A 26,032-nucleotide genomic window follows, 5' to 3' on the forward strand; every position below is an offset into this window, starting at 1 on the left:
TCCAAAAGGACTTTTTAAGGATTCTTCTTATCTCAACTTGAGGAATTGTGCATGTGGAGGGGGGGGGGGGGTATTGTAGCTTCTACTTAAAGGTAATTAGACTCTATAAGTTGTAACATGTTTTGTTTTTTGCTGTTTGGCTTTAAATCACACTTTGTTTATTTTATTGGGTCACCCTCTGGGACTCTGGGATATATAGGTCTGTTTTAGGGGTATTTTTTATTTATGGTGTCAAGACATGCAACACTTACAATAACAAGACAAAAATAATCCAACTTGTTTAGCTGAAAATGCTATCTGTAAGTTCTGTTCATCTGATACTAGAGATACTGTCGATAAAGCAACTTATTTTTGTTGGTAGACCCTTGGTAGTATAAATCCAGTGTATACATCAAAGTGCAGGGGCAGTACCAGGATTTTAAAGAGGAGGGGATGTTGGCCCTGAGGTCAATGAAACTGACACCCATGAGAGGATTGGGGGTGATGGGGAACCTTCCAGAGAAATTTTTCGACTTGAGATGGTGCATACAAGGTTTTGCTAATAAGTACTTTTAATTATTGTCCATGCACACAATGGCTATGCCTACTACATAACAGACAACTAAATAAACTGGCCAAGTTAATATATCGTGAAGTGTGCAAAATTCATCATTATATTATCATGTTTGCCTTCAGCACAAGTTACACATCTTCTATCGTTAAAATAGCTCCTGATTTATGTTGTCATTAATTTTTATAGTACATTAAAGTTTAGTTGTGTGTTGTTGATCATTTAAGATTGGGGACATATGTTAATTAAGGTACAAACGTTCAAACGTATATAGTCCTGGCCCAAGAGAACCCTCCTTGTCTGTTAATTATTCATTGCAATAATTGCCATATTTGCAACATTTAATACATTTATGGTTTTGAAGTCCCCCCACTAGTTATGTCTGTTTTTTCTGTTGATTAAATTTAACAATTGAGTACCATTTATTCTCCTTGTGTTCCTGATAACTAGGGTTGTACCCAAAGAGAAAATAAGAATCATCACAGATTATTGAATTTCTCTGCTAGTTTTCAGTTACTTTTGAGTTTCCTTTTTATGGTTCAAAACATTTCCATATCTTGAACATTTAATTCATTAATGGTTTTGAAGTTCTTCCACTTTTATGTCTGTTTGTTCTGTGGATTAAATATAAATAATTGAGTAGCTTTTATTCTCCTTGTGTTCCTGATAACTAAGGTTGTAAAACGAATAGAGAACCAGAATCGTCACAGAATATTGAATTTCTCTGCTAGTTTTCAGTTACTTTGAGTAACCCTTTCCCTGTTTTGTCTTTGCCCCCAAATTAGTAAAGTGACTAAACGTGTTCCTTGAGACGTTGTTTTTGCTACACAGATTTGTTGTTTCTCTCTGGTCATTGTGTTGTAAGATATTGTAGTGCCTAACTATGGATGGATGTGCACTGATTTTGTCACATAGCATGTTTGGAAACCTTGAAATCTTTGGGCAAAGTGTCACATAATTTCTCCATGGCAACCACCGGAATTGCATTCCCAGGTTGTAATTTTTTGCTATTCGGGAGGAACCAAAAGTACTACCACAGGCAACTGTGGCGTGTAGTCATATACTAAGTTCACAATGGAAATGTACAGATATGTGCCCCACAAATTAAACTACAGGAAGACTGCTATTGGATGGTTCATGGTTTGATTTGTGCCTTTATATATCGCTGCTTCAAGTATAATGAGTGCGATACAGACATTTGCTGGTATCTTTTGTTCTTTATTGTAATAAATTATCAGGTTTGTTGCAAATTTTGTTTGCAGTTCTCAATCAATGGAGAATGAAGAAATAGTTTCCTTTTGAAATTTTGAAGGCTGTGTCTGTTTGGCATTTTTTTCCATTTTGTTTATTTTCATCAAGAATTCCAACTCTTGGTATGGCTTTGCTTTTCATTGGATTTGCTATTTACTATTAAGTCTATGCTGAAATAATGTTTTGGATAGATACAGCTTTTGTGTGCAAGTAGGATTTCTATGTTCAGAAATGCTTGTATAAGTCTTTCCTTTGATAGATGATAACTTCTAGGTCCGATATTTGCTCGGAAATTCTTTCTTTTCGTATCATCATGGTGTCTCTGGTTTGACTTAATCCTTCTGGAATTGTAAATAATAGGGAGAAAAAACAAAATGTTTTTTTTTAAAACTTAAAAATGGTTTTCTTTAAAAGGGAGCCCCCAGTTTTAACCACAGATTGTTACGAAGACGACTCTTCATCAGAGACTTCGACCCACCTCCCCGATACGCCCTTACTGACTCCAGAGCAACGGTCCCCCATCTCCTCCCGGAGCCACAGTCCGTCTGCTCTGTCATCTGCAGCTAGGCCAGATGGGACGCCAACATCTCTGACAAATTCCAGTCTTCCAATGTTGGATGCAGAGAGCCTAGGCAGCAGCAGCATGGGTAGTCAGTTAAACTCACGGCATCATCATCATCATCGTCATCGTAGCGGCGATCATCCAGCTAACCAGAAGCCTTCTTTACTTAAATCTTGTGTGGGTAAGGAGTCTTCCACACCAGTATCAGAGAGGAAAACAGCTGTTGCCATGAAATTAGCACAAGCTCAGGTAAGATTGACACCTCATTGTCGGCCAGAAGAGTCACTGTATGTAGTACAATAACAAATGATCGTACCGATCCAAAAACAAGAACATGGCGGCAAAAAAAAGAGTAAACGATTGAAAAGTGACGATTTTAAGGGATATTTTAATGTACTATAGAAATGGTGGGTATGGTACACAATATGTTTTCCCAGTAAGTCTTAAACTATTAATATCGACAGTTGAACACAATTATTTTAAATTTTGCTTTTTATTTGAAAGTTAAAACAAGGTAAGCTCGGTAAATACTTACCTGCTTGTTTATCTTTATAGAACATCACCATAAATTAAACGTCAGATTTTGATTTCATTTTGTGATCCCATTGCTCAATCTGTTATCATTTTAATCCCTCCTTCAAAGAATTCCAGAAATTCCTAATGTTTTAATTATTTAACATAAATATTTTCAAAGCTGAACCCTATACTACTTTCGCTGCAGTCTGTCTGTTCGCTGTGTCTTATACGGTATCTTTTAGTTCTTCTCTCTTCCCATTTAGAAATTTATAGAAGCAATAATATCTCACACTTTACTCTCTTTTATTTATTTATTTATATTTATTTATTTACACTTTTTAGTATAGTTGTTCCTTCAGTTTCCTCTCTATTTTACCCCTGTTCTTCTTCTGTTTGGACAGTTCTGTGGTTTGGTGGTCATTTTGCAATTTAAAGTTCAATGTCAGTGCACTCCTTTGATTTAAATGTTTTATTCCTAAATCCTTGTTTGAATTTTAATTTCAGAATTTTTCATTAATTTTTTTAAATTAGGATTTAGCAAACGTCGATGACTTTTTGCAGTAATCAGCAAATGAAGTTGATTTCATTTAGAAATGACATAAAGTTGGGTGTTTTTTCATTCAAAGAAGTTTGATTAATTGACTTGTCAAGCGTATAATGCTGCAGTTGAACTCAGGGATTTATTTGAGTAATGGTTGTTTATCAACTCGTGAAAGCAGACTGTGATATATTTGGCCATTACTGAAGAAACAGCTGTTTGCAGATTATAATACCACTTGATACTAAAGTCACATTATAGCTTCAAGTTTCACTTGTCAAGTTTTTGCTTCAAAAAGTGAATAAAATAAAAAACAGGGGGGGGGGAGGGTGTGAGAGTTTGAAACAGTTTGGTCTATACATTTTATTGTAGATACAGTGTCTGCATGGTCAGCAAAATTTGCATAATCAAATGGCATAATTATTTTTCTTCCACATTTGGTGCAAGAATAAAAGCAATACATAGCACAGTGTCATAAGTTGCTATGATAAAATGCAATGAAAGTTAAGAGTGTTACTCAGAAAGTTTGTTAAAGTTGCTGCAAATTGGCAGGCACATGTCGTACGCGGACAGTTGATTTCACATGTTCTTTCAACCCAAGCAGTATTTTGTACGTAATGTGGAGTATTAATATTCATATTTTTGATTGATCGGTACAATTAATTTTGTTTTAAGTTTGAGATTCAGACATTATTAATCAGTGTCAAATTCCCTTCTTTTCTGCTTTATAAAGTACTATTAAAAGTAAATCTACTTATATCTGCACCTAAAGACAAATTTATTTCTAGCTTTGATATAATCTTAAATGCAGAATGCAATGTAAACGTTACACAAATGTTATAAAAATTGATAACATGTGGCTTAAAATCTGTCAGGAGCCATATTACCCAGTTCAAAGTAAACTATTATCCCGCCAATGTGAACAATCAGCAAAAAGGTCAGCATTTTTTATTAATCTTCATAATACCACCATATCTTGTGGCAAGTTATATCTTGACTACACAAATATAATACATATATATATATATATATATATATATATATATATATGTATGTATATATATATATATATATATATATACTGTAGTATGTAAAGTTCAGTAATAGCAGTGCTCAATACAACTGGTGCAGAGCTGTATAGATATATGTATAGACACACTATTCCATCGCATTGCAACTCAGATATTCACACACGCATTGAGTTCTTTTCACTGCGGCAATCATCAGGCAACTATATAAATATATATATATATATATATATATATACACACAAAAGACCACACCTGATTAAGCAACAAAAATACTCTACCTGCAACATGATATCTATTATTTTGTGTTATTCTGTACCTTTTTCCACTTTTAAATGTCTTTTGCTTTTGTAACCTCAGTGTTACTCCAGGTTACTTCTACTACTTCTACTTTCAAGAAGGGTTTTTGAATTAAAACTTAAAAATTTCCTTCATTTCATGTTATGACACATGTATTGATTCTCAATTGAATATTGTAAAAATGAGAAATTCTACCAAACTCCCTAATTCACCCTCCTCCTACTACATGTATTCGCAACAACTGAGAAAATGAGAGGGCAAGAGAGAGAGAAAAATATTAAAACCAACAATATTGAAGGGAAAAACAAGAAAACCGTCAAATTTAATCGGAATTTGTTTGCAAGTGAAATTTTATCTCAAGGTAATAACATCTGATAATTCTCGTTCTGTCGTAAAAGTCTTGAGGTATTTCCAATCAATATTTGAGAGGCAGCTTCTTCTTTTTTTGTCCACCTAATAAGAAATACAATTAAAATAAATTCTGTCATTTTTCTTTTTCACTATTGAGGCAAAGCGAAAATATACATAAAATTTTATATCCGTAATCCCAAGGGTAAGAAATGTTATCACAACATTTAAAAATGTGAATAGATTTCTTGTCACTATAACAATTGTCATGTGACATAGCAGATGTATAAGGTTTCTTGATCGAATGCAGGCTTAGGGGGAAATAATGTGAGAGAGTTTCTGGTATGTAATTATAATCACATTCAGGGCCAAGTAGTTGTGGTGTTTTGTGTGTGAGTGTCTGTGTGTGTGTGTAATAGAGGTAGGCATATATATGAATATTATAAATTCACTAACCATAGGTTTTGAAGTTTGAGCTTGATGAGAAGTGCTAAAACTTTACACTTTATCTCCAGATGGGTCCTAAGGCATTGTAATTATTTCAAAAAGTACAGGAATCTGGTTAAGTATCAGATATTAAAAGAATCTCAGTAAATTGAGATGTTTAAATGCTCTGAAGAGACATAACAGTAAAAACAAAAGGACTATTGTTTTGTTCGTAGATGATCTTCAATAACTTGGCGTTAATACATACTTACTTATGTTTGTAGCAATCTCCAAGTGTGAAGCTGTGCGTTGTGTAGATGACAGGGTTGGAAAGTGGGTCGAATAGTGGCTGACCTGTTACCAAAACAATGAGGGGACATTAAACAGTGAAATCTTGTTTCATGAATGAAATAATATCAGAGGGGTAAACAAACTGTACAAAAACTGTAAACAAATTTCCAAGTTGCTATTACATTACTGAACATATAGATACACTTTGATTTCATATTCACCATTTGGGGCAGTATGTTGTGTAAACAGTTATGTAAGATGATTAACTAGGCTACTATCATGAATCCTGTTCCCCCCCCCCTTTCTCCCCTTTCTGTAAGATAAGAACAACATTATGATTAATATTTAATCCCTGATTTTTCCATGGATTTCTTTCGGTACATTCAAGGTGCAGTCCCTTTTGCACAGTATATATAACTGACACACTGGTTAAGTGATTATTGTATGTACAGTTATAAAATATTCAGAGAAAAGAGTCACTTTTACCTTGATATCTGAAGAAAAAAAAATGAAGGATGAAAAACAATATTATTTAAGAATAGTTTACCTTTGTATGAAACACTTCATCGATATCTGAAAGAATTTACGTCTGCCTTGAACAACCATAAGAAAACGGAAAAAAATTTAAAACAAGAAGTCCACGTTCACTTCAGATGATGTGGTCAAAATGTTGAGGGTGCAACATCACTTGCATTTGCTCACTTTACAGAGCTGGCAGGTATAGCTTTGCATTTTTGATAAAACTTTGCAGAAATATATAGGAATTAATTTAAGTCCAGATTTTATAGATGGATGATGTGGAGGGCTGTGGAATAAGAATGATGAAATGAAGAAAATTACACAATTGATGATCATATCAAAACACTATCAAAGCAGCATTCTGAGGTTTAAAAATCACAAATGTCTGGTAGGTTTACCGAATCTACTGAGTAACACTTTAAATAAACTCAAACAAATTCTAGAACATGTACCCTGGGGTTTATTTGTAGATTATGAATGCAAAGTAGCAAGAAATTAATTGTTCAAAAAAAAGAAGAATTAATAGATATGTGATCCAGATTTTCCATTTGACTAAAGCATAATTTAATTTTTATCATATTCTAGCTTTAGCCATAAAATGTGCTAGATAGTCAATTAATGGTCACTCATGTTTAAACTTTAACAAGCATTTACTGCTATCTTTATAGGATTTGTTGAATCTTCTCTTTGAAATTTCAAGTATCTATAATTATCTATAATTGAACCCTGAAGTCCTTTATATCTGAGAACAATTTGGAGGGTCAGAACCTTTAAGATTAAAACTACCTTTGAAAAACTCTTTAGCAGTTTCTTGGTATTGTTAAATTTGGTGGAAATACTGTATGCCTGCCACGAAGGAAAGTCCAGTTTCTAAGTTGGACTAAAAGCAACCTCCTGTAAAAGATCAGCTCTGTATTTGAATAAGCATTCACTGTAGCTCACAGGCTGCATTTATATGCTGAGTTCACCCATGGCTGAATGTTTGGTTGTGTAGGGGTGTAAATTAAATTACAGTAGCTTGCTGTCAAATCAAACTGAAGCAATGATTCACAGTTGTCAGATAAAATTATCAAGTAGGTTTTTATCTCCTTATTCAGCTCAAATATCAACAATAATATCAGTAATGAAAATTTTCATTACTTGAACTCACACATTATAAGCTCTATCCCAATCTGCAGAAAAGTACAAACACCCTAAGGGTAAGCTTTGTTTTAATTAAGACTGGAGAAATTTACTCTGTGAATTTCTGTAAAATTGTTCTCATTTTTTTTTTTTTTTTGGTACTTTAGTTTGCAAGGATTTTCTCTTTATCTTTGCTCATAAATTTAACTTACATTGAAGTTGACCGGGATTAAAATACATCAATCAGTAGGCTTATTTGTAAACTATCCCTGAAGATATGGGGGAATGCAAGAATACAGATTTAAAAAAAACCCACAACGACAGCTACAAAGAACTTCAAGATTAAATAATGTGTAATGTCAGTTGCAGGGAATAAGATACAGTCATTAACAAATGTAATAAAACTATAAAATGTATCAGTAAGGCATACCAAGACAAAACAAAACAAATGAGTTAATTATTTTCTTTTGGGGGAATGTGGTACAAGCATTCATAACATCGGCCTATTCACTAATTTATTTTACGAAGAAGACTGCTGAAGTAAAACATAAGATACCAACGTTGTTTCTTACATTAAATTACCACAGTAAAAAATAATGCGGTTAAAATTGTCATATCATTGGACATTCAGAATCATTCCAATTATTTCCGGCCTAAAAATGAAGCATATCTCAGTTTTGTTATTAATTTCTCTAAAGTCTTATTGTAACAATTGCTTCTGAGCAGAATCCCATTTTGTGTGTGTGTGTGTGTGTGAGTGCCAAAATCTATCTTCCATTGTAAGACTATGTCTTGATATGTGCTGTGTACTTTATGTATGATCTTTCAATTACCCTCCCAATTCACCTGGATCTGACATCAAAATGTCTTCATTTTACACCATGATATACTTAACATTATTAAAAGCAACTATACCTTTATATATACGTACCAGTCGGTCATTTAAACCATTCAAATATACTCATCTCCTTTTATTTATAAATGTCCCCGGCAGGATGAAAAGGCAATATATTTCAACTTTATACAACCTTTTATCCCAAACATTTAAGGCTAAAAAAATCTTCCCCGAGAGAGAAAGAGATGGAGAGGGAGAGTATAATGCAGTTTTATTTCTCCTGATTTGACTTATTTTGGAGGATGCAAGCAAACAAACCTGACATTATGACTGACAGAATTAGACCAAACTAAGATCTAGTTCTACCGACTGCCAGATACCAAATCAAATAATTCAACTAGCTTAGGGCTTCTAGAAGCTAATTTCCCTCTGGTTGTTGACTTTATGCCTCATAATCAACCAGTCAGTTTGTGAATGCTGCTGATCAATGGAAACTTTTGATACAGGTCTATAGATCTTACTAGATGTAACTTCTCAGATATATATATATAAGTATGGTCGTTAATAGTTTGCCAGTGGTTTTGCAAATGACTGGATAACATTCATGGATATAGCTTAATAAGCCTATATACATAATAATATTCATCTCGAGTTGACTTACACGATAATCAAGTTTTTATCTTGATATTATATCAAAGTAAAATAAAACTGTTAGCAAACTGCTTATCCACTAGAGAACCTGTGTAGGATAATGTGTTAAAGTAAGTTGGCCTGACGTTTTGATCCTAGCAGGATCTTCTTCAAAGGCTAAATGACAAGTAACAGGTAACATAAGGGACAAAAACACGCACAAAATACAGACAGGTTGTATGTATGTTGACCTGTCTGTACTTTTCCGCATGTTTTTGTCCCTTATGCTACTGTTACTTGTCATTTAGCCTTTGAAGAAGATCCTGCTAGGATCGAAACGTCAGGCCAACTTACTTTTACACAATGATATTATATCATAAGGTGATGGTAATGTATTACCCATTGCCCCTTTGGTTAGAATTTTCAAATAAAGTATTTTCATGTTATAGCTAATCATGCGAGTGTCAGTTCAGAGCCTTCAAAAACCCGCTGTACGATATCTGAACACTGTCATGTAGGTGTAACGATATCATCATCATCATCATTGGGCAATATTATCTGTGATATTATTATTATGGCATGATTATACTGTTTTTAAGGTCAAGATATGCCAGCGGAGACTTGAAGACTGATATGTTTCTTATTCACTTATCTTCTTTATACATCGTCTGAAATAAATATTGGAGAATCAGTTGCTGTTGCAGACAATTGCACATGCTGGATGATGAATTCCCACCTCTTTTAGCCTTGAAAAGTTGATTGAAAGTACTGTCTTTATTGATATAATCTAGTACATTGTTTTTATAGCTGGGTGGGAAATTATATTGCAGGATGCTAGTTCCCCCCCCCCCCTCCCACCTTTAGCTATTTCAGATATGTTATTTTGATGTGGGTGATGAGTTATCACTTTAAAGGATTGGTTCAGGTATTTGACATGGCTATTTTGTATGAAAGAGTACAAAAAGACAAAAAGAACAGTGAAGAAACTACCATGATAGCATGCTCTGTTAAGGAGATATGACACTTTGAAGATATCAAAATTTCTTTGAAAACGACTGGTGTAGAAAGACTTATTGTGAGGGTGTGACGTCACATCCTCACTTCCTTAACATTTATGAATATATTTCTTTAAAAATTATTTACATTTTTTAACACATTTGAAAATAATATAATCAAAAATTCTTCAGATGTTTAATCTCAAATACTTTCTTTGACAAATATGAGATCTCTTGACATATCTTTTGGTTGAAAGTCATGAAATCTCACAAAATATTTAGAGAAAAAACAAAGACTTTTCAGGAATGTGAGGATGTGACATCACAGCTAGTCAGATTTCAGCAGTTTCTACACAATCTGATAACACTTTACACTTGAATATCTCTTTAACCGAAAAAGATATTTGAACATTTTTTTCACCATTGTGTTTCTTTTATTGTCCTCTTTCATATAACATAAACATGTATGACAACTGAACCAATCCTTTAAAGGCTAGTTCTGTTGCTGTTTATTTCTCCTCAGTAAACAAAGAAAGGTCATCATTAGGTTGTGAATACCATATTTTACTTAAAGAAGAAGTTTGCCAGGCATTGCCAAGGATGAAATCAGCCCCCCACATATCCCATTTATTATCTGATCTTGAAAAGGTAAAGAGAACACAAAGTAACAAAACATTCTGAGATAAGCATCTTCATGCACAAAGGCAGTGTTATTATTGCAACCACTGTGATATGAAAGCATGTTAATCAGCACAATCAAGAAAAAAAGGGGATTAAATAGTTTATAACATCAGTTTTTAAGTTGCCTCACTGCTTAATTAGCTAAAAGAATGACATATTATTGCATGATAAATTTTAAACAATAGTTTATACAAACATATCTGGGAATATTAATAAAACAAAGTTCTTTTAATATTTAGTAGAATATGATCGACTCAAACCTCTCTTTCTATTTTTTTTAATGTTATTTTGTCATTATTTGTAACTGCTGATGAAGTGTTTAAAAATTACTATGGATTTAAGCATTGATAGATTATCAAACTTATTAAAATCAAGTACAAATATGTTGCTTGCTTGAAAAAGTAAGTCTTGAATTAGGATTCTTTGAAGCTATAGTCATGTCAGTTCTCAAAGGGTGTCAGACAATTCTATGATGCCACAGCTATTCTGAAAAGAAAATGGTAGAGATGTCAGACAATTCTATTGTCCCACATTTATGCTGAAATCAGCATAAGGTTCTCAATATATGTGGTAAATTTTACTGTGCAAACAACCTGACAACAGAGCATATGAATGACTTAGGGGTGACCTAGGCAATTTAAGTAGGGGCCAGGGAAAGTATAGAATGAAGAATAATGTATGTTTGTTTTAATAATATACTTAAAGAAATATGAAGAGTGAAATAAGGATGTCCAATGATATAATTGTCCCCAGGGCTCTACCTTGCTCTGACTTTTAAACATAATTTTTAATATCTGTAATAATAAACCAAGGTAATCGATAAAATTCCCAAAGTTTGCATAATTTTATTACTTCATCAAGGGTCATATGAAGATCTCTCCTATCAGTTTTTTTGACCAGCCACTTGCTTTTTTCATTTTTCTTTATGTCTTCCAATATTTTTCTCTCATATCAGCATTTATAATTTTCATTGTAATATGACTGTATATAGTTTCTTCTTTTAAATGTGACACATTTTGTTGAACATATTCTTTTTGTTTTATCTGTACTTTGTTCTTTTCTGCAAGTGAGTATTTTGCTTTTGCCGCATGTCCTACATTTTTTAGCATCCTATTTTATGACACCTCGTACCACTTAACAGCATTCTTTCAACCGTGGCACCTTAAACTTCATTTTCCTCGTCATCTCTTTCAACTTTGCATTTAAAACTTCTTCGCCCAACTCGATTAGACATAAATCACATAATTTCTTTTTTTAATGCCTTTTACACTGCTTTAACATACTCTGCCTCTATAAGCATAAAAATGAAAGAGTTGCTGCTTCAGATTCTATTATAAAAAGGAAGCATATATAACATTCATAAAATAACACCGTCTGCTGAGTTTTGTCGTGCTTTGCATGAATTCGAATGAATTCTAACTTTCTCACACTTTACAGGTAATGGCAGTGGCTGGTATGTCATCAGAGGGGAAGCCATGCACCGATAACCCACCCTCTTCCAAAATGTGGCTTACACCACCCTCCTCCCCTCGTAGGATTCGCTCCTCCCTGCACCCTCCTCTCCCTCACCTTTCAAGCTCTACTCAAGGCTTAGAAGAAACTCAAAGTGGTTGCAACTTGACCGTAACTAAGGAACCGTTAGCACAGCGGTACTCTACAGGAGACATAGGTACCTCAAGGGACCCATCATCGGCTTTTTATGAGTCCCTCACGGGAAAAGAGAACACAGTATCTCAAAAGCAAGAGCACCACAGTAGTGTTGAAGGCAGTGCTGAGAGTTTAGTAGCAAAGGTCAGTGATAGTAGGTCAAATGATGTAATTGGTCACAAGAGCACCACAGTAGTGTTGAAGGCAGAGCCGAGAGTTTAGTAGCAAAGGTCAGTGACAGTAGGTCAAATATTTGTGCGGTAAAATTGAGGTCACAAGAGGACCACAGTATTGTGTGAAGACACCTGCTGAGAATTTAGTAGCAATGGTCAGTGGCAGGTCAAGTGATGTTATGGGTCAGAAGAGGACCACAGTAGTGTCAATTTAAGCAGTACATGCCATGAATTTAGTAGCAAAGGTTAGTGTCAGGTTGACTAATGTAAGAGGTCAGATGAGGACCACAGTAGTGGAGATTTAGGCATTACTTACCAAGAATTTAGAAGCAAAGGTCAGTGGCAGGTCAAATGTCTGTTGTGTCAAATTGGGGTCACTTCATACAGGAACCATATTAATAGTGTTGGAAATAGTGCTGAGATCAATGACAGTCTGATTGTCATTGAATTATTTACAGTGATTTTCACAATATATTAAACAGTCAATTTTCAAATGGTCTTAATAATCTCAAAAGTTACTCTTAACTTATGATTGAAGTTCATTTAGGTCGGGTGATGTTGGTAAGATGGTGTTATGAGATATAGTATACTGCACACCATATCAGTACCAAATCGTTGTATATATTTATATATATATATATGTATATATACATATATATATAAGGAGTGCACTGCAAGCAAGGAAGCATGGGAATCTATTCATACACTGCATTCGACAGCATGTCCTTACCTACATTTTCAATTCCTGTTTCTAACCCTACATTGCTGGTAGAATTAGCCCCTTCACACTACCTTCCAAAGTACCTCCTGTTTCTCTTAGCATTTTCTCAAAAGTTAATGTCATTTTTTTTTTAAATATATGCTAATTGATCTTGATATATCATCTTTTCCACTTGGAATCATATCTTCATATGCTAATTGCAACTGATTACTTTTTTAGATGTTTTCCAAGATCATTGCTTTCGTAACCTGGGCTTCTGTTGATGTGTCATTTTTTTCTTTGTTAAAAGCAGTGGAAAATTGTTAAATGTTACAACATTGCTGTTCAAATTGTCTTCTCTAGTGTTTAGCAAATATGTAGCAAATTCCTCATACTAAAAAGTAAACTTTCTGCATTAACATATTTTTTCCCTACAGTGAACAAACAGGAACCTATAACTTGAGATGGACTCTAGAATTTAGGATAAAACATTATTCATGTAAAGATATATGTATAATCCTAAAAACTTCAAATGGATCTCCAAACTTATCATTTGATCCACCCAAATGCTGAATATTCATAAGACAGTGTTACATAACAGTTTGGCTTAATAACCTTTATTCCTTTAAGTTGTAGATGCCACAAGTTAAGCATGGTATATCTGCTTGTACGTGCGGTACAGTATAGGGCCTTTAATAATTATCAGGGGAAGGGTGGGGGTACTGTAGAATGTTTCAATCTCTTTTCCCTGGTTGCGATGCCCCAGCTATGTAAGAATTATTTTTGTGGTATTCTTTCAGAAAGCAAAGACTTCTTGCAGCAAACCATGTGTAATGTATGTTCATGGTCAAGCAGGTAAGGGGGTGACCGCATGGTTTATTGTACTCATGGAGCAGAGAATTCGTTTCAATCCTGCACTTTTACTGCGCATGGTTGGGTTAATATGGCATGCTTTGTTTGAAAGAATTAATATATAAAAATAAAAATTAATAAACAGTTGTAAGCTAAGGGTTGGATATTTCCTTAATCCCCATAGAAACATATTCTGGTTTTGAGAAGGAAAACAAAGGATTACAATCAAAATAAAAGTGTTTAATTAAATTAATAAAATCAGAAATAAGGTAATTGTCCAGTTGTATGAAGAATATTGCAATTAGGATATGTGGGGGGGGGGGGGGTGTAATGGGAGGCAAAAAGGACGGGCCTAAATTCAGATAAGTAACCAAAAACTTTGCTGCAGATAGGGTTATTTGGTTTAAAAACTTTGATTTGTGATCTTCTTTTTAGCATATAGTCAAATAATCTTAATAATTTAACAATAAGATTATAGTTAAATCTGAACATTAGCAGATTAGTTGATCGATAATCCCCCTTCCTCTTTCACCTGGAAATATTTTCTTCTCAATGAATAAATTATATTCACCCAAAATAGTTTCAATTTTTAATCTTAAAAATTGTATATCTTGAGTAGTTTCAGATTAACATGAACATATAAAAATTGTACTGTATATACTATATAATTAAGTGTAAATAATGTGTACATGATCCTTAACAAGTCATAGACATGTGAAAAAAGTAAACAGGTTTCTAATATTTTCCCTTAGTTTTTGTAACCATAATTGGGCCATTTGAACTAGTCTGATCACTTTCGCGCTTTTTTTCTACAAAGTTGTATTCACGAATCACCCCCTCCCCCTCCCTTGAAGGGAAATAACAAGAAGTACTACATAGGAAGTAAACTACAAAAAGTATTGAAGTTTTACTATCTGCAACAATAAATAGTAAATAACAACAAGAACAGACAACAAACTTAATTAGCAACCATTTTATAATTTCCAAATTATGTTGACTTGTCCAAGTCCTTTTTGCCACTAATTTAATTAACATTGTTTGACTTTTTTGGTTGATACTAATATCACCCTTCACTGGTTATCTTATTTGATATGTTCTTGATGTGCGTGTGTGTGTGTTACTCAACCTTTTAAGGAAAGAATCTGGTTTTACTTTGCAATTAGGTTTCTGCTGTTCTTGGGAACTTTGCGGGAAAACAGCTAGGAAAGGAATTAATATATAAAATATTCCATACAAAATAATGGCTGATTTTTAACGCAATATTTCTGCGTAGATATGTGTGCTTTGATCCTTCTTTAATTGAACTGGCTATTTTTTATTATTTTGAGTGATTTCTAACAGTTTGATGTATTAAAATATTTTAATACTAACGATTCCTGAGAACATTACATTCTAAGACTACCCATTTACTTCATTGAGGTATTGCCATTTAAATATCACAGCTCTGTAGCTGTAATATGTATATGCTGCCACTCAGAGGTGCCTGGATCCCAATTCTTTAGCCAGGGTCAAGGTATATATATATATGAAGATGAAAAAATTATTCTAAAATATCAAAGGCATTTAATGATCATTGTACTTATTCCCCTGAAGAAAACTGATCTATAACATTGGCTTAAAGAATATCATGCTATTCCCACTCACATATCCCCCTCTAAGAATTAGAATATTTTTGTTACAGATCTATGTCATGATATTCCACTGAATTGAAAAGTGAAATAAAGCTAATGAGAAATAAATCATACCGTATAAAGGGAAATGTTTGATGACATCCCTTGTCCTTCCCCACCCACCCTCCCTTCCTCTCAGATGTAGATCATTATTTCACACTAAATTGTAAGTGCAGCTAATGAGAATTCAATCATACATTATTAAAGGCATTGAAGACTCACCCCAAACCGCATGCCGCCCTCTCAAAAAAGTTAACTTTCCGTTGCTTGCAAGTGAAGTTTTCTTCTTGTCACTACAAAATGCAGACAGTAATAAAACGTGATACCTTGTTATCTTTAGCTGGACTTGAGATCAGGGAGTTCCATAACAACTCCCTGCTGAGATGTCCATCGCTGCTATGTACACTGTGTTGTGGGTATTGACCGTAGCTGCATGTATTGACTGTACACTAGTGTCTAATTACCGACGGTAGCAAGCTGTGTGTGTGTATGTTCTGGGATCGATGGTGGTGTCTAACACTTCTGTTACACCTCGAAACTAGGCCAGAATACCGGCATCAGACGTTTCTTTGTGCGCGAGTCTTCACACCCCTTAAGGCCTCAAGATTAAGTACCCTACTGGACTACCCTAAACATTGATCAATATAGGTATATATGTGAGATGTGGGTTTTCTACGGCCCTTTGTACTATAAACAATGGTTCTCTCTGGCACATGTAGAACATTAGTTAAGATATACTTACCCTGGTCTATGTATAATGCAATGTTTGACAATTTCAAACAGCTAAGCTACCAAAATTGACCAGCATTGTTTCTCCTAGTCTCTTTGTGGTGTAGTAGTGTGTGTGCCACTGATAGGAACATGAGTAATCATCTCATATCACTTGCACCCCATAAAAATGTTGTTCTTGTTAAATAGAGGACAAATGCAAAACTAGGGCAAAAGGCAAAATCATTGGCTTTTTGTTATCTTTGATGTATAGTTGATGGAGTCATATTTATAGCTAGATAAATCAGCTGCTGATGTGGAAACCCTGTGACATTCTTCTAGCATTTTATATTTTATTGAGGATAAATATATTGGAGCTATTTTATGTTGTAGTCACATATCTACACCGACAGAGTGGTTTGGTTGCTCTGATAAGAGTTTGACATCTGCTATAAAGATTCAAATCTATAAATCTTTCTTAGTTCTCAACTAAATTTTACCAAAGTATATTGATGTGCAGAAATATTACCAAAAATTGTCATGCAAATATTGCAGCGGATCATTAGCTAAATGTACAATTCATCATTTCTAGAGCCTATTATAGCTTCTTTATATAGTATTAACATGTATATAGTCCATTATACAAGGAGGGCTATATATAGACCGATTTGTAAACCATTCGATATTTAAAAAAAGAAATGATGCATATTTCTTCTGAGAATGTAGAATCCATGTTAACACAAGTAATTATTCTTCATTTATAGGTGAATGATGATGCAACGCTTGAGATGTCAGAATATAAGCAAGACTTGAGTAGAAAAGAAAAGAGAAGTTGTAGTACTGTAGGTTTTATAGTATGCCTGCAGGTGTAGAGTTGATAAATGCACACAGTCAAATATAATGTGACAAGTTTGACTATGACTAAGCATAGACTTCATGGCAATATTTATTTAAATCGTTTGATTTATTGATTTTTTCCTCCAGGTTTTAGCTAGCGATGGCATATCGCCTTACCGAGACAGAGACCTAATAACGACAGCCGAGAGAGAACTGGCAGAGGCGTGCGACATGACCAGAGCGGAGCTGGATCACGCCGCTCACGAAATCTTACAAGCCAATGGCCAGTCACAGGATACAAAACTGCCTTACTTTGATCATATCAGTGGTTATGAACTCCAAGACTACACGCAGAGATCGGCAGAGGACAGGTCCAGCGACAGCACCCCTGACGTAATCATTGCCCCAGATCCACACGAGGACGGTAAACAGGAGGCAGTCTATATAACTACGTTATGATCATATATATATGACTGAGCTGTTTGTTTGGAGATCTGTTGCACTTCATGTCTCAGCGTACGAGGTTTGACATGGAAGGAAGTATTACGATTGCGTTAGTTACCACTCATCTCAATCAAAACTTCCGTGTGTCTTGAAAACGATCTTGAACATGTCAGTGTCGAGCCTGTGCACTTGTCAGAAACATAGTAAAAGAAAGGAAAATCTGTGAAGTTTTGATGACGACAAAGAACGACTCAGAAGAAGGTATAAAAGGTGCTGCTGTGTATGAAGAGGTGGTTGTTGGAGTCGGGTGAGAAAATGGCGTGGTTGAGCATTACGTGACTTGTCGAGGACGAGATCATCATCGTTGAGTGAAAGCGGGAAGATATAGTGTTTGAATTTGATATGTATGTCTGTAGTTTGTATAAACCCAAGGCACCGTGCACTAAAACTGGTACTTGTGTATCAGCCATGTGATTGTCAGCACTTAAAATATATACTAGGATACCTGCTCTTGGAATATTGAGGAGTATAGCTAAGAAGTGTTTCTGGTTAGTAAAAAGAGTGAAAAAAAATATGCGTTGCTAAAAGGGGGGTTCAAAGCCTTTATTTTAGACAGGAATGTTTGATTAATAGAGTAAGAAATTTATATTACAAAGCTACACAAAGATATCAGATATGTTACATACCCCATTACCTTTTTTTGTGTCAATATAACATAATTATTTAAAATTAGGAAGGAAGATTCACTCTTGAATGAGTAATGTTCTACTTTCCGACACATTTGAAGCCTGTGAGGTTCATAGGGAGAATTGGACGGGTGGATTTGTCTTGCTATATGACAAGAGGCTCTCAAGATGGAGTCTGCTTATTTGACATTACCCTGCAAAATCATGGTAACGTTTGTGCGGAAGGCTAACACATCAGTTTAATGCGGCCTGGACGATTTGTGCCATTTCAGTCAAGAACAGAACTGTATAGGGTACAGCACAATTAAAGAATGAACGCTAAAACTAGTGGGTAGTAAAGTCAAGATAAATAAATATTAATAATAATAATATTACCAGAGAAAATGTTGAAACATGTATATTCTGGCATGCGTTTAGTTGAGCTAAGTGATATTTCATGAAAAGAAATGACAGACTATGAAACCATAGGCCTATGTGAATTCTTTTGGCGATAAAAGAACTGAGATAGGGTTAGCTTGAGATCACCTGGTGGAGGTATAATTTCAAATTAGTGAGTGTGTGCAGTCTCAGATAATACTTGCATATTCATATATGATACGATGCCTCAGTAGTACAGAATAGTTGTCAGCAATTTTCATCTCAGGGAAAGTTTGAGGTCTCTAGTTTGATCCAGAATAAATGGTGAAAGTTTTCGGTTTTGATTGGCTCATTTTAGAGCGGGCAGGGGGTGTCTTCTAAAGGAAAATTTATTGTTCCTACTGTAAGGATGACATAGCTAGCTGTGAAACTTTTACAAACATGTGGTGTATTCTAGAGAATTTTAATTATAAGCTACTGTTAAGTGATAAATAGAAAATGAAGTATATAACTTCAGGAGAGTAGGAGGGAGGGTGGGTTGGGGGGGGGGGGGGATCTACCTACATAAGAACATAATTTCAATTTGTAACATATTAAGTCTTGTCAGATCTGTTTGGAATATTTGTTTCAAGTTCACTGTATCTATGCTACTCATGCTTGTTACCTTTCGCCCCCATACAGTTATCAATCATTCACATGAAAGCCTATTTCCACATCGCAACCCCACCCACCCCTTCCCCCTTCACATCCCCAGTTCCTGAGTGCTAATTCAGCTCATAGTGATTTTTGTTCAAACAGTTGATGTGGGTTTTTTTAAAGTCTTTTAAACACTTCATTTGTGGCATTTTCCTTTCTGGAGTATATTAAGAGTCATTACAAGAGAAAGAACTAGAACATTTTATACATGATAACATTTGGTAATTTTGTTTTCAATTTGAATCATACATTTTTAAAGGGACAAGGGGGGGGGGGGAGGGAGAGGGGAAGACAACTTTTCCACTGAGTAAAAAACGTTTTATATGAAGGCTCTGAATCCTATCCTTGAAGTTTTCTGTTGGTTTTTGCAAAACATTTCATATTTGGTCTTTCAGCTCCAAACAGTTGTAAACATTTAGTTACTCAAGAGAACTTTTTCACCAGTCAAACCAAAGACCTAATATATTCTGGTATTTAATGAAACCTTTTCAACTTGTCTGAGTTGTTACCCCTTGCTCTTGAACACAATATTGATTTAAAGAAGCTACTCAATTTCTTACTCCCGAAAGATTAATTCTAGCTCAAATCTTTTCATAAAAACTTGTGAGTGACAGTCAAACAAGTACTTATGAGAACCCTTTTTAAGAAAAAAATTCTTAATTGTTAAATTTCATAATTTTCATAATTTAATTACATAATTTTCACCAATAAAGCTCAATGATTTCACGAGATAGGTACTTCATGTTGTCCGTACCAGTTTATTTTGATTGCTATCCATGTGTGGTTGATACCATTTGGATTGTATATCATTAACGACTATTCAGGAAGTGGGGTTAAAGGTCATCATTCTTACAACTAAGTTTGCTAGAGAGTAAAATAACGGTCAGAAATTTATTTGTTTGTGATTTTGATTTTCAAGGAATTGAAATTGGGATATGCATTTAATAGAACGTCTGTATTTTACTTCACTAACACTCTGTATAAGTAAGCACTCAAACACTGAGATTGTTAGCATTCTTAATAATATATATTTTCATTGTGAAAAGATGACAACAACAAAAAAGATAAATAAGTAGGTAAAGAAATAAAAAAATAAAACAAGTAAATGTTAAAAACCTCAGGATGACATGTGGTACAACAATGGAATACATGTGGTACAACAATGGATGACATGTGGTACAACAATGGAATACATGTGGTACAACAATGGATGACATGTGGTACAACAATGGAATACATGTGGTACAACAATGGATGACATGTGGTACAACAATGGAATACATGTGGTACAACAATGGATGACATGTGGTACAACAATGGATGACATGTGGTACAACAATGGATGACATGTGACACAACAATGGATGGCATGTGATACAACAATGGATGACATGTGGTACAACAATGGATGACATGTGGTACAACAATGGATGACATGTGGTACAAACAATCACATATTTGACTTTCAAGCTTTATAATCTTCCAAATGGAATACTGTTCTTAGCATTTTGGTAGTGAATTATGTTTTCATAATTCTGTGATATAAATTTAATGTGGTGCAACTTTTGTTTATGAAATAAGAGTCAACAGTTATATTTACCATTTCAATGATATATCAAATTCTAAAATATTGAATTGTGTGGATTTTGCAGTCAGTTGAGGATTTTTTTACTAAAGTAAAAAAGGAAATTGTTTAACTTTTAAGCTTTACCCAGTTGTTTACAAATTGTTATATATAGCCACGTTTACTGTGCCATTGTTTGGGTTTTCTCTATAGTTAAGGTGTGTTAATATTATTATTGGAAGTTTTTTTTTTATTAATTTTATTTGTAGCCAAAATGTTGGAAACAAACAAGCTAACTCCCTAACAGCTTGATACAAATCAACACATACTTTGTGAGTTGGGTGAGCTTGATACAAATCAACACATGCTTTGTGAGTTGGGTGAGCTTGATAAAAATCAACACATACTTTGTGAGTTGGGTGAGCTTGATACAAATCAACACATACTTTGTGAGTTGGGTGAGCTTGATACAAATCAACACATGCTTTGTGAGTTGGGTGAGCTTGATACAAATCAACACATACTTTGTGAGTTGGGTGAGCTTGATACAAATCAACACATGCTTTGTGAGTTGGGTGAGCTTGATACAAATCAACACATACTTTGTGAGTTGGGTGAGCTTGATACAAATCAACACATGCTTTGTGAGTTGGGTGAGCTTGATAAAAATCAACACATACTTTGTGAGTTGGGTGAGCTTGATACAAATCAACACATGCTTTGTGAGTTGGGTGAGCTTGATACAAATCAACACATACTTTGTGAGTTGGGTGAGCTTGATAAAAATCAACACATACTTTGTGAGTTGGGTGAATTTTATCAATATTGACATAAGATACGTGCCTTTATTCTTAATCTATTTTTTTCATTCTTTTTAAAGATGACTAAAAGGAGAAGTAGGTATTAAAACTGCAGTATTTTCCTAAGTGATTTTATAATCCTCAGAGATTTTAAGTACACAAAAAAAAAACATTTTTTGGTAAAACTAAACATAAGTACAGCTGGACCTGTCATCTGGTGAAGTGTGTTTAAAGTAACAACTAAGCTATTATCATAGCTCCTCTGATTTGATCCCTGTTACATTGCCAGATTGATTTTATCCCTGTTACCTTCCCAGATTAAAACCTCCTCACTAGTCTTTGTACCATCCCTTCTCTGTCTCTTCCTGCAAACGAAATTTACTAAAAGGCGTAAAGAATTTCTGTAGCTTTGGTTAACTTGTAAATGTATTAGAAGCATCCTAAATCACATTGACATGAACACTAGAAGACATTTGTGGTTCCTTATATAAATAATTAATCTGAACTCACGTTCTTCTCTTCTCTAAAGAAATCACAAACTTAATGATCAAAGACTAAATGAACTGACAGTCTATGTTCCATTCTACGATTGAGCATTCTGACAAATGATATCATCCGATCGTGTAAAGGATGATCGTGTAAAGCAAAGCTTTTACGGGGAGGGAGGGAGGAGGGAGGGGGGAAGATTCTGTCATACATACACATACAAAGATATGCTGAATCAAGAAGCTATACCACTGGAGTTAATCAAATGTCATTATCTGTCTAAGCTAAGCATTAACAATTTTAATATGTTTGATTGTTAAGACAAAAAAATTGTTATGGATCGTTAGATTGGATTAGATTCCTTAATTTTGTAGTAAATCGTGAAAGTACAGGAATACAAAAACAATTGTTTATTTCTATATATTTGTATCTTGAATCCCTCTAATCCATTACTAGCTACTATAGTCATATTGCTCACCACTGTGCTAGCCCATCCCTCATACCCATTCTTTTCCTTAACAACCCCTCCCCCACAGCTTTTAATTATCCCACCCATAGAAAAGTTAAAGTTAAAAACAGTTAACACATTTAAAAGTGTTTCTAAGTGTGTATCTGTCTAGAGGTGGAAAAAAAAATAATTGGCTGTAAGATTAAATTAATCATGCATTTGTATTTCCCTACTAATGTTTACACTGTTTTTTTTTTTTTTAATGTTAACTTGATAAGAGGTGCCTTAAAGGTAGGTAAATGGGTTTATTTTAAATCTAGATCAACAGCTAATATTAGCATAATTTATACACATTTCCCAAGGTATGATATTCAAATTTTGAAAGTGTGATTGATATATTTCGCTATAAATTATCTCTGGATTTTGTTTGTCAGTTAATTGTATGAAAACTAATGTAATATGTCAAGTTGTGGTTCCCAAGAAACAATCTTTCATCATAATTCAAAAAAAAAATAGGGAAAATGCACTCATCTATTAATGCTATAAATGCTGGGGTAGGTAATGATTAACACTAATGTAAAGGCCAGTTTATACCTGGGCTTTTTTTCATGTCACATCCAACACATACTTTCTCACTGTATCATCACATTTGTGGTAACAAACAAAGAGTTCATTAATTTCTTAATTGTCCAGATGATGGGATAAAAGTAAAATTAGTATTTAGGCATATTAATTATGGAAAAGTAATACATGAGAGTACTTTTGCCAGTCGGCATAAACATTTGTAAAACAAATATCTTTAAATTTGTTGACATGTGTCCAAAAATGAACAACTCATATTCATCTTTTGACAGTCAATGATAAAGTACTGATGGGTAAGTGGAGGTTTGGAGGCAGTGAATTTGTCTTAAACGGTGAGTTACATGTCTTAAGAGATGTCTTACATGAAAAACCTGTTGTTTAAAGATGTTTATTACGACATAGTTAATCTAAACCAAACTAAGAAATGGCAGCATAATGAGCACGGATGATTAAAAAATGGCAACATGTATTAAAGATAATATGAGATGTATGATGTATCTATAAAAAAAATGAAAAATCTGATGTCGTAAAATCATAATCCATTTATTTCGATAATGCTTAGTATAATGTACTTTTGTAAATACCAAAAAACACTGTTATTATTATTATTACTACAACTATTATAATTATATTATTATTATTACTACTATGTGACAATAAATCTTGCATACTTTGTTGTTGTAATTTTTATAATATCCTGATGTTTTTGTCTATGACAGATTGAGTGTCTGCTGGCCAGTTCACAAGCAGTGCAATTGTGATGTCACAATCACTTCATTACAATCATTGTATTTTTTCTATGCTTTTATCCCATGATTTAGAAATTGCACTTTTTTTCTCATTGTTGTTTGTGTCACCATGTTTGACTTTATATTCAGTTCATCACTGTGTTGTAACTAGTCACTCAAATTTAAAGTCGAGTTATTCTTGAAGTGATCACCTGGTGTTATCCTGATTCCAGTCCAGTCAGTGACCCTGGTCAACTTTACTAATCTCGTAACAGATTCATCTTCGTTTGGCTAAAATGATTGACTTGGGTCAATCAATTGGCATAAAGCTGGGTAGCAATGCTTTAATTATTCTTTCCATTTTTTCTTCTTACGATCAGCTAAACACATTCTATTGTCTCTGCTATCAACTTCTTGTTTCATCGTATCAAACTATCCCCCCCCCCCCCCCATTGTGACCAACCAAAGTCAATCAGATGCACTAGGCAACCATACAACTCTGTTCATCTGAGCTATGAAAGAGAAAATGCACATGTTTGTATTCATTAGAAAGTAAAAAAACAAACATGAATACCATAAATGTTGATCCCTGTCTGAGGAATTATTATGGACAGTAGAGAATACATATTTGCATAGTATTCATAATTCTTACCTGATGCCAATTAAACTGACGGTAGCAGAATTCAATGAGTTTTGGGTACTATCAAAGGGTGCTTCTCTTGGCTTCACTATTCAGTCCCTGGGGGGGGACCTCTCTTTCTTCGTTTGTAGTTGTAGTCGTTTCATTTATAGCGATTAATCCTTGCTTCAGTCCCCCCCCTATTTATTTCCCTTAAAGGATAGTGTTCAGTATTTTATTTTGCAGTGTTAAGGGTTATTGGTATAGTTACACAGACCTGCAAACCAGTTTGTTTCTTGTAGGCCTTAGACCAGCCATTAACATTTGTCAACTGAGTCCATGAATGATTTATGAAACTAGCGCTCGAAGGCTTAAAATCATTTTTTATCTGTCAGTACATACATTTTAAATTAGTCAAAAGTATAAATATATTTTATAATTATTTATAAGAGAGAAGTCGCTTTTACAGATTGTTATATATCAGATATCTTCGAAGACGCAAAAAAAGATCATCCAAAAATATTTCGTTTGATGAAAAACATTATGGACAACCATACCATAATTTCCTTTGGCGTGAGTGATGTGGTTTTACAATGATTGAAGTGCACCCTTCTTGATTGACATTATATTTTCCAGATGTAGGAATTACAAACATGCAATATAATTCAATACGAATTATTTATAACGAAGAAAGATTATGTTTATTAGTGTGCTAGTTTATAACAATAACAACGAGATCCCTTTGTCTATCACGATTATTAACGTTTTTTTTTTAAATTAAAATATTCCTTTATTTCGTAAGTTATTATTGTTTTCCTCTTTTTATTTATTTTATTTTGTTTTGTTAAATTGTTTTTCTTTTTCTACACTTTACATCGAACTGAAAAATATGACAATTATGAAAAATTATGCGTTATATTTCTTGCCTGTTTGTAAGTCACGCCAAGGGCCAGAGTTGTACATAATGTGAATACATGGGAATGTTTAATAAATGAAAAACATTTGCAAACTTATGCATCACATAATGTAAACAGGAATAGTTTTGTTCTCATTTCTGCGTTGTTTGGGAGTCCCAAAGGTGCATGTTGAAGGCTACCCCAATGGTGATTTGGCGTTGGTAGAGTTATTAGAGGGGTAGTTGCCCTGGGGTCCTTGAAGAAGGAAAAACAGACAAATAGTGATACATTCTGAGGCGTATAGTAGTGGTCGAATTCTTTCCCGGTTGAATGCAAACACTTTTACCTCGACTGACGAAGGGCACGCCACTGTCGAGCAATCCAATTTTGTTGCATTTTTTAAATTACGGTGTATTAAAGGGTAGTCTGCAGTAGTTTTTACTAATTATATCTAACCCCTCTTTGGTTAACCGGTATCTTGGCCATTCTATGGCACCTACAATTTGCCTGGGGGAGGGGCATAAGGGCCCTCTCCCCTTGTTGAAAG

General features: G+C 34.2%; 1 protein-coding gene across 8 annotated transcripts in view; it reads left to right on the top strand.

Moving 5' to 3' along the window:
* LOC139962086 (voltage-dependent L-type calcium channel subunit alpha-1D-like) overlaps positions 1–25,620 on the top strand; it is a 226,109-nt gene extending 200,489 nt beyond the window's left edge. For 3 of the 8 annotated variants that reach the window (XM_071961947.1, XM_071961945.1, XM_071961946.1), the window contains 3 exons: positions 2,216–2,612; positions 12,030–12,383; positions 17,327–25,620. In XM_071961947.1, coding sequence (XP_071818048.1) covers positions 2,216–2,612; positions 12,030–12,383; positions 17,327–17,638 — 1,063 coding nt within the window. In that variant the 3' untranslated portion in view covers positions 17,639–25,620. Of the gene's footprint in view, positions 1–2,215; positions 2,613–12,029; positions 12,384–13,912; positions 13,968–17,326 lie in introns of those variants that run through there. The other 5 variants (XM_071961948.1, XM_071961949.1, XM_071961950.1 and 2 more) reach the window with 5 other exon arrangements.
* The last annotated feature ends 412 nt before the right edge of the window (positions 25,621–26,032 follow it).

This window comes from Apostichopus japonicus, chromosome 20 (genome assembly GCF_037975245.1).
Source record: "Apostichopus japonicus isolate 1M-3 chromosome 20, ASM3797524v1, whole genome shotgun sequence".
NCBI lineage: Eukaryota > Metazoa > Echinodermata > Holothuroidea > Aspidochirotida > Stichopodidae > Apostichopus > Apostichopus japonicus.